This window comes from Cariama cristata, unplaced genomic scaffold (genome assembly GCF_000690535.1).
Source record: "Cariama cristata isolate BGI_N322 unplaced genomic scaffold, ASM69053v1 scaffold33639, whole genome shotgun sequence".
In the NCBI taxonomy this organism is placed as follows: domain Eukaryota; kingdom Metazoa; phylum Chordata; class Aves; order Cariamiformes; family Cariamidae; genus Cariama; species Cariama cristata.
In genome coordinates this window covers 10350-22761 of record NW_009637961.1, presented here as the reverse complement: position 1 = coordinate 22761, position 12412 = coordinate 10350, and the positions used below count along the sequence as shown (strand labels likewise).

Sequence of the window (12412 nt, the reverse complement as noted above, 5' to 3'; positions counted from 1 at the left end):
CGGGGAGGGGTGTTTGTGGTCGGGGCTCCCCAGCGGTGCTGCTGCACAGGGAGGACAAATAACTGGAACGGGGGAGGCTGGGGTGATCTTCTTCCCTTGTCGAAAATGGCTTCTTTGTCATACTCGTGTTGCCTTGGATCATCGAAGTGTTTTCTTTGTGTTTGTTTTTTTTTTTTTGGTGTGGTTTGTCAAAATTCAGAGGATGAAAGCAAGATGTAGTTTTTAATGAATATTTGTATGAAAATTGTGTTGTGCTTGGGCAGGGGGTGAAGTTGTGTGGGCACGGCGCAACCCAAGGAAAACTACCGCTGTGTGCATGTGCCTGCTAGCCATGTTTGGTGACAGAAACTGTTAAAATAACATAAGTCTGGCCAAGGCACAATGTTAACAACAACAAAAAATCCCCTCACTTTTGAAATGCCCCGTTTATGTGCAAAATGCTTACACAGTTATGTGAATAACAAAAATGTGCTTTTTACATTTGTGAATTATGCACAACCAGTTTCAGGTAGTAGCCCTGTTAACCAAATAAACTAGCTACAGAAATGACGCAGCAGATAAACATCCTTAGCGTATTCCATCTTTTGACAATGTTCAAAATTATTTTGAATTACTCTGTTTTATGTAACATAACTTACTTGTGTAATTTTGCATGTAGGCATATAATGGTATTCTGGAATTTCCCAGGTTTTTATAAGAAGAAATGACGCCTGCTGCTATTCTGGAAACATTTAAACTGCTCTGTTCTTAAATGGTTGAAGCTTTGAGCCAGTTTACATCTTGAGCTAGTTCAGTCCGTGAGTCTTCTTCAAAGCTCCTACGTGTTAAAAGCCACGCGTCCTTAAGGAGCTGTACAACTGCAAGTTGACATTTTAGAGTTAGAATGTAGCTATTTAGCCAAGCTGGATAGGTGTTTAAGTTGCTGTTGTACTCAAGTTCTTAAACATGTCTTGGTACCAATCCGTATGTCAATATTTGACACAATCGGTATTGTTCTAGGAAGTATTCAAAATGACTTTTTAATCTATCATCTGCCAAAAACTGTACACAAGAAACCAGAGCCAAAACTGAGATCCTGCTGTGGTGGATGCATACGTATTTGTTTTAAGTATTACAAGATGAGCTTGCTATGGATGGTGTTTCTCTTGAAGTATGATCAGTGGTATATTGGTAATCTATTACTTGCTTTGGGATAGCCAAGAGAGAGAAAGGGGAGGAAGCAGCATGTTTCATGATAATGAATGAGATATGGATGAATACAGTTTGCTCAGACTTACCAAAACCACAGGGAGGGAATTGAGCTTGGGCCTCCCAAATACCGATCCAGAGGAGCAACCATACTCTCTCTCCAAGTTCAAATGTTAGAAAACTTTTAATCATGAGGATGTTGCAAATTTAATTTGCATTAAAGGTACCTATAGCACATTATCTAGAATAAGAAAGCAAATTATAATCTTAGATATTTATCTAGTAAATAGAATTAATTGAAATAAATGGGTTTGCTTTACAAAGTCTAGTGGCTGTCAGCATTTATTCTGGAAGTGTCTGCTTTTTTATTTAACATCATATAAAAAATATTTTAACTTCTGTATTACCAGATCTTGTTTCTCTGCCTTCTTTGTTTGTTTAATCAAATTACTTCTAGAAAACTCACTGAAAGCTGTGAATACCATTTTTTCTAGAGCTATTTGATTCCATTTTGGATGAGTTATCTTACCGGCTGTTTGCATAGGTGATGCTGAAAGATACAGCATTGAAAGCTTCCATGTTTTAGTTTGGTAGACTTAAAAATCACTATTGGCAGCAGAAACCTCACACAGGAAAATACATTTCACTTCTGTTAGAAAACTTTCCTAGGAAGGTGGAGGATTATAGTGAGGTTTAGTAGACGTTTAATTGCTATCTAAACTTTATCCATTACCAGTGGGATTGGCTGTAGTTGGTTTACAGGTAATTTGCTTGCAGTGACTGGATGTATGTCTTCATTTTCTCGACCAAGTGCCATTGCTCTTCCATCACAGTATACATAATATGAACATCAGCATTTTTCCGTAGTGTTGATCCTGTATTTTTACTTAACCCAATTCTTTGTTTTGGTAATACGTTGTTTTAATTTCTCTCTCTTTGCCTCCTAGGTCTTCTTGTAGGAACACTAGACGTGGTTTTGGATTCCAGTGCCAGAGTTGCCCCATACCGTATTCTGCACCAGACTCAGGATTCTCAAGTGTATTGGGCAGTGGCGTGCGGTATGTAGTGATGTGACTCTTGGGGGCTGGATTTGTGATATTCTATTGTCCTTTTGGTTCGGATGTTCAGTTATCCCACATAGGAGTATTCTGTGACTGCTCAGGAAACTTTCTAGAGCTTCTGGTGGGGCAGTGGAAGATGCCAGAAATGACAAAACTTCTCAGTGTTGTTTAAACTGTAGTTTAGGAACTTAAGGCTCTGTAAAAGCTTCTGTTTCTGCGTGTGTTATGAACTTTCTTTCTTGCAAGGTGTATCTGATTGCAAGGTCATAGTGAGATTGTTCAGAGAATAAAACCATGATGGTAAGATTGCTGTGAGTTGAACGTTGTGCCAAAACCTGCTTACTAGGAACACAGTACAAGATGGGAACATGTAAGGTTGTTCAAGGTGCCAAACCCATTTGGGGAATCTCTTTACTGTCTTGATCCAATTTATTTTTTCCTGCTATTTCTGGCCTGTAATAGATGTTTTGGTATGCTCTATGTGTAAAATATATTACAAGAATACTTTTTTAAAACATCAAGAACCCTTGGCCTCTTTTACTTGAGAAATGTAACTGCTGTATTAGAATATGATGGTACAGCCTTCTAATATCTGGTGGTGAACTTTGATTAAGGCTTTAGGTCCTGCTGGTTGCTAAAGAGAAAATATCTTCACATGTATTTGTTAGACCAACTTTATTTATACTAAGAGTCTTCATTTCTAACTTTGTGGTTGAGTTGTAAAATCTGAGTATGATGTAATCGTTTGCTAAGCCCACAGATGTTGATGTCTTGTTTTCCCTGTTCCCATCTTCTACCCAAGCAACCAACACAATATTCTCCTTTGCAGAGCTACTTAAATTCTGCAGAAGAGAGGTTTAGAAGTTCACAGAAACTCAGTTTCCCTTTTGAGGAAGGTGGAGGCAGAGAGGAAGATAGGAAACAAAATGTCAGGCCAGAAACTGCATAGAAAAAAGCAGAATATTTAGGGGCCACCTATGGTGCAAATCTGAAATCATGTAGTATCTTGATACTCAATGAGTGTGTTATTTTTGTACAATTTTGGGAGTGTTTTAGTTGATATGCTCTATATCTCAGTTACTTTGAAGTAATGCAGCATGGTAAAATGAGATGGACTATATAACAACTGAACAGAGTTTGATAAATTATTATACTGGAATAAATATAATGTCTTCATCCAAAGTAATTTTTTAATCATGTCTGGTTCTCATTTCACTGTCAAAGTAAGAGTACTGGCATTCACTTAAAGTTATAAAATGTATATGGCTCTCTAGTTGAAAAATGTGTATCTTTTATTTACAGCTTATCATGTGTAAATACTAGTGGACATCACTCTGGTCATGCATGGGGCTTTGGCCTTTCAGCACTTTGTTCTTGTAACTCTCTTTGTAGGAATTGCAGTATTTTACTTGTTCACATGTCATTCTAATGTTGTTCTTAGAAGGACGTCAGTTATTGAGACCTGGCTCATTTTAGCAATTTGTCTGCTGTCATTTGGTGAGAGATGCAGCTCAAGAAACAAAACAGAATGTAGGGTTTATTCCTGTGCCATTGTTGCAAGAGCTGTGGTTTTTTTCCACAACCAAAGCATCCTATAACTGATAATTCTGTGCCCTTAAAATAAACCATTTTGTATTACTCAAAATCATTTATGCTTTAAAAACATTGTCAGATGGCTAGTATAGATGTCAATTGAACTTATACACAGAGGCAAAAGAAAAAATACTTCTTGTCTAATCCATTGGGCTGTACACACGAACTCAAATTCATAGTCCTGCAGTCCTTTGAGACAGGACAGCTTACTTGCTTCTAGTTTTTGGTTTCAGGTCCTGGAGTTATTTTTGCTTATGAAACCACAGATTAGCTGGCATTTGGTTTTGTGGTTAGGTGTCCAGCTACAAACATGTGAAGACTTTCATTGCTGAAGCTACCTCCTAAAAGAGGAAGTCAGGTAGAGCAATAGCTTTAGGGAACTGCTTGTGGTGTTGGCTGCTTGCTTCTTTTCCATCATTAACCATACGGAGGGGTCTGATGTACTCGCAGAGAAATTGAGTAGTGGGAGACATGCTGTTAACATTTTTAGATATCCCACTGCTTTTGTATGAAACTTCAGAAGATAAATTTACTGGAATTTGGCAAAGAGAAAGTTACAAATGTCTTTGGCATTTAAACAGATTTCTTTTTGTCTGCATTTAATGGTATTTCTTATCTTGTTAAAAAATATTAACTGCTGGTTTTATTTCTGCATTTTTCTTCTGTCTACAAGAGAATATAATGATAGGTATCAGTAGAGAGGAAGAAATCTTTTAGTAAACACAGATCTTTGAAATAATTAATGGCAACTAACTAAGGCAACTTTCTATAGAAAAGTTCTTTAAATTGGTTAGACAGTGAAGCTTATCCTTTGTGAACTGTTGTAGACTGTATGGTTAAAGACAACTAACTGTTTGATATGAAGTTTACTGAGATGTTTTTATTAAAGAAAGCAAAGAACTTTCTGACATGAATGTTTTGGTTGCTTTTTGTTTTGGAATTGTATGCTCTCTGCTGACCATTGCCCATGGAAAATGGAACCTCTTTGTAGGTATAAAAAGTTCAGCTGTTCTGAAATTTCAGGGTTCTTCTGAAAGTTCATTATTTTTGTTCTAGAATACCAGGAATTAAAAAGAGTACTTCTTGTCTGGAACATAAGAATGCTTTTTGTCTGGGAAGAAAGCTGTGTCTGGTGCGCACTAGCGAATAGGTTGATCTGTTGGTAGTGTGCTGATTATCCTTGGTGGCAGTGGAAACATTTCATTAGAAACATAATGTTCGTGTACATAAAACATCCTTGTCATGTATACATTGGTGTGTTTGATTCCTGATCCTGATCACTGATCGCTGTTTGGCAATTATTAGTTTCCTGCTGTGAACTTGGATGAAAAAAGACCTTGTGCTAATTTCTCTTTTCTTTGCTCTTCCCATCATCTTTCATCCCTTCAATTAGGATCATCTCGTAAAGAGATCACAAAGCATTGGGAATGGCTGGAGAATAACTTACTGCAGACTCTATCCATCTTTGATAATGAAGAAGATATCACCACCTTTGTCAAGGGCAAGATACATGTAAGCAACGTGTTTCCCTGAAGGACTTCCAGATCCTGAGAAAGAATGGAGAAGTGGTTTTAAGAATTTTTTACCCTTGGGAGGGAGGGAACAGAAGCTCCATTGCAAAAATTTTTCTCTACACCTTTTTCAGACCTACATACATTTGAAATTGTCATGGAACACATACAGTATTATCAGCATCATGTTACAGTCATAATACTGGACAAATGTATTGGGGGGAAAGGATTGTGAGCAGTATATCTCAAGGAACAGCCTGCTTAGGATGCTCCTGCTAATTAAAATATAATATCTCTTTAAAATCCTTGACAATTATACCTTTGATGCAGAGAGAATGTTTAATGAGGGCTCATGTAGCAACAAATATGGCAGGGAGAATTCTATTTTGCAAGCAATGTACTTGCCCTGCTGTGATGGTCTAAAAGGCATCTAGGTTGTAAAGGAACTGCACCCCAGCTTCACTGACTTCTGAGTCAGACAGGTGTCTCTGCTTGTTGTGCAGTTAACACACTTGGGATTCCCAGCCTACAAATTCTCCCCAGTAGAAACTTCCAAATAGAGTTTTTCATTGAACAGCAACAATTTTAGTCTTCTTCAGTACTCCTGTCAGATTCTTTGTATTTTCTGTGTATGAGAGAGATTGTGGTCATTTGGTTTTCCTTCTGGCCAGTCAACATCTGACAGGCTGTGGAGTTTTCCCCTTCCTGGCAGATAATCTTCCTGTTGAAGAAGCATGTATGCAAGTGAAAACAGACTTCAGTTCTCCTGCAGGGTGTTCAAAGTGTTACCAGGCCAGCCGTGAGAAATGCAGTCAAACGTTAAACATGAGTGCTTGCTGCATGCTTTCAGGAGTAGATCCCAGATCGCAGGCTCCCGGACTATCTGCTCTTTCTGCATGTCTTTACTATTTCTCCAGAATGACAAGAGAAATGATAACTGCTGTGTTGTGTTTCTTCTTTCTGTCTTCTGGATTGCTGCTGTGACCTTTTGCTGTATATTATGTCTGTCAGCAGACGTGTTCCCTTCCACTTCTTCCCTCTCTCTTCCCATGTCCTTTCAGGGAATTATTGCTGAAGAGAACAAGAATGAGCAGCCCCAGAGTGAAGAGGATCCAGGTAAATTCAAAGAGGCTGAGCTGAAGATGCGGAAACAGTTTGGGATGCCCGAGGTGGAGAAGTTGGTCAATTACTATTCCTGCAGCTATTGGAAGGGACGTGTACCCAGGCAGGGTTGGCTGTACCTCACCGTCAATCACCTCTGTTTCTACTCCTTCCTGCTGGGCAAAGAGGGTGAGTTAAAAGCCTGCTAGTTGTTTTTCTGCAGTTTCCCGTGATCTTTTTGGTGGAATTGATCTTCTGTGTGAACGTTTTTTTTTTAAGTTGAGAGGGTTTTTTTTCCCTTTAGGAATCCTTTGATCTCTAGCTCAGCGCATAGATCGGTCCTTGCCCTCATAGGCACTTAAGTGATGTTTAGACTGAATGCCTGAGTCATTTTGCAAAACATTTCACAAGTTGTACAAGTACACCTGAAGTTTTACTTAAACTGGATTAGAGAACCAAGCAATGTTTTCACCTTGGTGAGTTCTATTTGGAACCACCACCAGGACCCAGTATTTACAAAGCTTGAACTCCTGGGCCAAAAGCTAATTTGCTGGAAAGAAAGAATGAAAACTTGAGTAATTGTAGTTGAAAGCATTTACTGGATGGGAGATAGTCCTTTTGGAACTGCATTATTTCTAGTCTAGTTAATCCCAAAGACTATTTCCAAGTGTTTTTGGAGAACCTAGTAAAAATACGAAGAAAGAGGGGTAAAATGCTGCTACACTGAGGAATTACTGGCTGCTTGAGCTTCATTTCTGATTGTTGTTTTGCCTCAAATTGTGATAGTAGGGGTTTTTATTTTTTTTCCCCAGTTACACTGGTGATCCAGTGGGTGGATGTAACCCAGCTAGAAAAAAATGCTACACTGCTGTTCCCTGAATGCATTAAAGTAAGCACAAGGGACAGTGAACTTTATTTTTCCATGTTTCTCAACATCAACGAGACATTCAAGCTGATGGAGCAGTTGGCTAACATTGCTATGCGGCAGCTGTTGGATAATGAGAGCTTCCTACAGGACAAGTCCCTCCCGAAGCCCAGGAAGCCTCTTAAGAACATCTCTGCATTAAAAAGGTATATGTTTCCAGCAGTGAGAAGACAGGTAGCAGGGGATTGTAATAAAAAAATCTGCATTACTATGTAGCTCCCAGGTGCCACTGGAGGGTTTTCACGCTCTAGGGGCTGCATCACTTATTTGAGTCATTAGCCCTCTGCCTATTCTTTTTTTTTCCATCCCAAATTGGTACTGAATTCACACACCCCCTCATGTCTTTCTCATGCATGACTGGGCACTGTCAGAAGGAATTTTCAACTAGAAACTGCTGAAAATCCTGCTTGTAAAAAAAAAATGTGAAAGAAGAAAATGACATCAGCCCCTTTTCTGAAGTTGAAGATTTATAAAAAGTAATATGTGTTTGTATTGTAATAAATCCTCCCGCTGGGGTCTGTTCTCTGCAGTTTCAGAATCTGGTGTAACATTTAAGTTTCGCAGATGCACTTGCATATTTTATCTTGTATTGCAGGACATACCTTGTCAGTGAAGCATGTCTGAAGGCTGAAAGAGGAGTCAGATAAGGGGTGGCAGTTAGAGAAATGAATACTAAAAATACACAGCACAGTCTGAAGGTTGTGGTTGGAGCAAACACTTAACGTTAGAGTTTGAGTGGGTTTTTCAAGTGAGAAAAATCCTCAGGGGACTACTCTTTACTTTTCCCCAGAGACCTGGATGCTCGAGCCAAAAATGAGTGCTACCGTGCCACTTTCCGGTTGCCCAAGGATGAATGCCTGGATGGACATACAGATTGTACCTTGTGGACACCATTCAACAAGATGCATATTCCTGGCCAGATGTTTGTTTCCAACAATTACATCTGTTTTGCCAGCAAAGCAGGGGAAGCCTGTCATCTCATCATTCCTCTCAGGGAGGTGGGGATTTCTTAGCTGTTTATTAAGACTACAGGCCTTTCTTGTCTTTTGTGTGCTTCTGTCTTTTGGGCGGTGCTTTATAGATAACGGAGAATCTGCGAGATCCAAATGGCCCTTGTCTTTGTCTTCTAGGTGACAATAGTTGAGAAAGCAGATAGTTCCAGCGTCTTGCCCAGCCCTCTGTCCATCAGCACTAAAAGTAAAATGACCTTCTTCTTTGCCAATCTGAAAGACCGAGATTTCTTGGTACAGAGAATCTCTGACTTCTTGCAGAGGACACCATCCAAGAAACCCTGCGGCAGTGACAGGGAATGGAAGTGGAATTTGGCTGATCCTGGTTGCGAGGTACTAAGGAAATACGTGGGAGGAGCATTTGTTAACTTCTCAGAGTAATGCTCCTTGCAGTATGTTAATGGTGCTCGTTACCAGCAGATGCTGTCTGTCTGTTAGACAATTAGCAGAGGAGGGAAGCTGCCTGAGCTCAGATGCTTTATGTTCTGTTGTTCAGGAGGTTCCAGAGCTGCCTTCCAGCAGCCCGCTTGCAGTTAGCCCCACATCTGCTCTTGGCAGTCAACCTGTCAGCTTCTGTGCCGGGGAAGTGCCAACAGCCTCACAGGGACTACTCAAACTCTTCAGAAGAAATTCCGAGGAGCTCTTGGGACCCAAAGGGGTAAGTAATATTTTAACTTAAAACAATTAAATAGTTTACAGAAGGTTGCAGATTTCCTGTCCTGCTCTAAGACTGAAAATGCATTTTATCCCTGGTCAGTCCTGCAGTATCACTGCTATGTCTGTCGGAATGATACTGCTGCATAGATGTAACCTGACCATCGGCTTACTTTATCGGTACTGAGATACCTGAGATACTTGACTAGAGGCTGAGAAATTAGTGTTACTCTCCTTCTGGGATGTAAATTCATGTCTGTGAAGAGGTGCTTTTCTTCAGATCAAGAAAGCAGAGAACTGGTATCTCTGCTTGCTAGTTAATTGTTTTAGAGCATGGTTCTGCTTGCATCTATGTAGAGATTTGCAAGGTGAAATGCCATTGCACAGCCCATGTTAGCGTTGTAAAGACTTGACTTTAAGCAAGGTCAGAACTGATTCAGAACCACGTAGATCAGCGTATGCCTTTAGCAGGAAGAAGAAAGACTTTAAATGTCACAATGCATTTCTCTTGTGAAGTGTAGGCCTGAGTATACGCAGAAATCACCTGTCCTACAAACACAAAAATGCATTAATCTCCTAAAATAGCTGTGTTTGTTCCTGTGAAGGCAAAGGAGAAAATGAAGGAAGAGTCTTGGAACATTCATTTCTTTGAATATGGGCGAGGGATGTGTATGTATCGCACTGCCAAGACTAGGGAACTGGTGCAAAAAGGAATCCCAGAGAATCTTCGTGGAGAGCTGTGGCTCCTTTTCTCAGGTAGGATGTTGTGCTGGATACTTTGACAGCTAGCAGGAATAAGCTTTCTGCACATCTCAAAGGAAAAGGTATAAATCTTAGCTCATTTCAGAAGAAATTAATCACAAGTTAACTCTACCTGAATGATCCTTTATAGTGTTTTTGCCAAAAAGGTAGTGATCACATTCCTCAGATGACTTACTTTATAAGCGTAGTAGCTCTTTGGCCTCCTTTGTCTGCGTTTCTGTGTTGGGACCTAGACTCTAAGATGATTTAACAATGAGTTTGTTACTATACTTTCGTGTCTATTTGTAGACGGTGAGTTCATATATTGCTTCCTGGCTGCCTCATCTCTGAAACTGTAGGAGTAAAATCTGTATTCCAAAGCTCTAGAGGTGAAGCAGTATTTGTTTGTCGTTACAGGGGCTTGGAATGAGATGGTGACTCATCCTGGTTACTATGCAGATCTTGTGGAAAAGTCAATGGGAAAGTACAGTCTTGCTACAGAGGAAATTGAGAGAGATCTGCACCGTTCTATGCCAGAACATCCTGCCTTCCAGAATGAGTTGGGAATTGCTGCCCTGCGGAGAGTCTTAACAGCTTATGCATTCAGAAATCCAACAATTGGATACTGTCAGGTAAGAAAGAAGTCTTAGACTTGTTAGTCCCGCACGGTGACCATGATTGACTTGGATGTTTTCTGCAGTTTTTTGTTCAGTTTCAGGGTTTTACTTCATGCTGTCCATGTGGTGGTATGAGTAGTAAAGAAGTGGTTACATTGCAAGATCTTTTAACTGTCCTTTGGATACAGCATTTACATAGACTTTGCACATTTCTTTTAGGTATAATGACAGAGTCTTTTACTAGTTTTCCTGCTAGAGCTTTGCCTAGTTCAGAAAAAACGTCTTCTGGTTTCATTAAAAAGAGCCATTAAATTGAGTAAGTGATGATGCACAGGGGCAGTATATTGGAAACAAAGCCAGTTGCTGGTTTGTGAAACAACTCTCATTATGTTCTGTTACGACCAAATTGTTACAAAGCTTTTTATTAAAACTTTGAAAATTATACTTGGTGACATTGATTAACGAAAGTGCTTGACAAAAAGCAGTTGTATTACTTGCTGCCTCACAGTGGGGGAACTGAAACAGGAAGGTAAATTGGCTCAAGGTCATCTGTTGACTCAGATACAAGTAAAAGCTGGAAATAGATGTGACTCTTAGTCACAGTTTTGCTGTATTCATGCTTTTTAAGTTTAGCTGGTCTGTAATGACAGAGCTTTCATGAACATCATGTTTTTCTCCTCTCTCTGTGTGTTTGACTGCCGGTTCACAGGCCATGAACATTGTTACATCAGTACTGTTGCTGTACTGCAATGAGGAAGAGGCTTTCTGGCTCCTAGTGGCTTTATGTGAGCGGATGTTACCAGATTACTACAACACAAGAGTAGTGGGTGAGTCTTTGTCAAATTCGTGCTGGAGCCTGGATTTCCAGCTACAGTTGCACCAGCATCTCTCAGGAACATTTTGTTGTTCAGAATGAATTAAATGTGATGCATTTTAAAGTTGCAGGTGTGTGATGGAGACGTAGGAAGAGATACTACAGGCTACCAAGGTAGTAGTACTACCTTGTAGTAACAAGGAAGATGAAGTGACAAAAAATTGGTAGCAGGAGAGACCATTAGCAGTGAGGAGGTATATGTAGAAGAAAATTATTGGGTTATTTTTTACCTATCTGAATCATGTGTTAAGTCTTTGGAATAGGCTCCCAGGAAAGGTTAGTGAAAGCGCCACTTCATAGGCTTTGAACGTTGGTCGGTATACAAGAGTGTAGTTTGATGTAAATACTGTAATATCAGTAATCCTCCACCCCTCCTTTCAGGGAAAATGCATAGATCAATCAGATTTTGTTTCTGCATGCTCTGCGATATAGGAATAGTCTCTGTCTAAATATGTTGTTTTTATTGACAACAGGGAACAAATCTAAATAAATGTGTTAATTTTAGTTCTCATGTTAAGAGGCTTATATGAAATTAAAGTGAACTCCCACTACTGTGTTTAATAATTGATTAGCTTGGGTATAGTACTATGGTACCACCAATTTGAGTTCTACCATTGTTTTTGTTTGTTTTCCCAGGTGCATTGGTGGACCAAGGCATCTTTGAGGAACTTACACGAGAGTATCTTCCGCAGCTGTCAGAAAAGATGCAGGACCTAGGAGTGATTTCCACCATATCCCTTTCCTGGTTTCTCACTCTCTTTCTCAGTGTTATGCCCTTTGAGAGTGCTGTGGTCATTGTCGACTGTTTTTTCTACGAGGGAATCAAGTTTATCTTGCAGGTGTCATTGGCCATACTTGATGCCAACATGGAGAAGTTGTTACAGTGCTGTGATGAAGGTGAAGCCATGACTATTCTGGGCAGGTACCATTCATTGTTCTTACTTATGACTGAATAACAGTACCCTTTAGTCACTATTTGTTTCTAGCTAATTCCATTACATAGCAGGTCACAGATAACACTCTAGGAAAAAACTTGAGCTCCAGAGTGGTTTGCTATTTTTTTCTGCAACAGCTGAAATGAAGTTTTGGCTCAAGTACGGAGGAATCCCATATCTCTGGAATTGTTTGCTTTGCAGC

General features: G+C 39.7%; 1 protein-coding gene across 1 annotated transcript in view; it reads left to right on the top strand.

Moving 5' to 3' along the window:
* Nucleotides 1–2135: 2135 nt before the first annotated feature.
* The window catches only part of TBC1D9B (TBC1 domain family, member 9B (with GRAM domain)), a gene marked incomplete at its 5' end in the record, with an annotated part of 18387 nt that continues 8110 nt past the window's right edge, over nucleotides 2136–12412 (top strand). The window contains 11 exons of the mRNA XM_009708543.1: nucleotides 2136–2246; nucleotides 5236–5354; nucleotides 6415–6643; nucleotides 7267–7525; nucleotides 8170–8377; nucleotides 8510–8722; nucleotides 8886–9047; nucleotides 9649–9799; nucleotides 10202–10416; nucleotides 11111–11228; nucleotides 11912–12197. Of these exons, the coding sequence (XP_009706845.1) occupies nucleotides 2136–2246; nucleotides 5236–5354; nucleotides 6415–6643; nucleotides 7267–7525; nucleotides 8170–8377; nucleotides 8510–8722; nucleotides 8886–9047; nucleotides 9649–9799; nucleotides 10202–10416; nucleotides 11111–11228; nucleotides 11912–12197 (2071 nt within the window). The remainder of the gene's footprint in view (nucleotides 2247–5235; nucleotides 5355–6414; nucleotides 6644–7266; nucleotides 7526–8169; nucleotides 8378–8509; nucleotides 8723–8885; nucleotides 9048–9648; nucleotides 9800–10201; nucleotides 10417–11110; nucleotides 11229–11911; nucleotides 12198–12412) is intronic.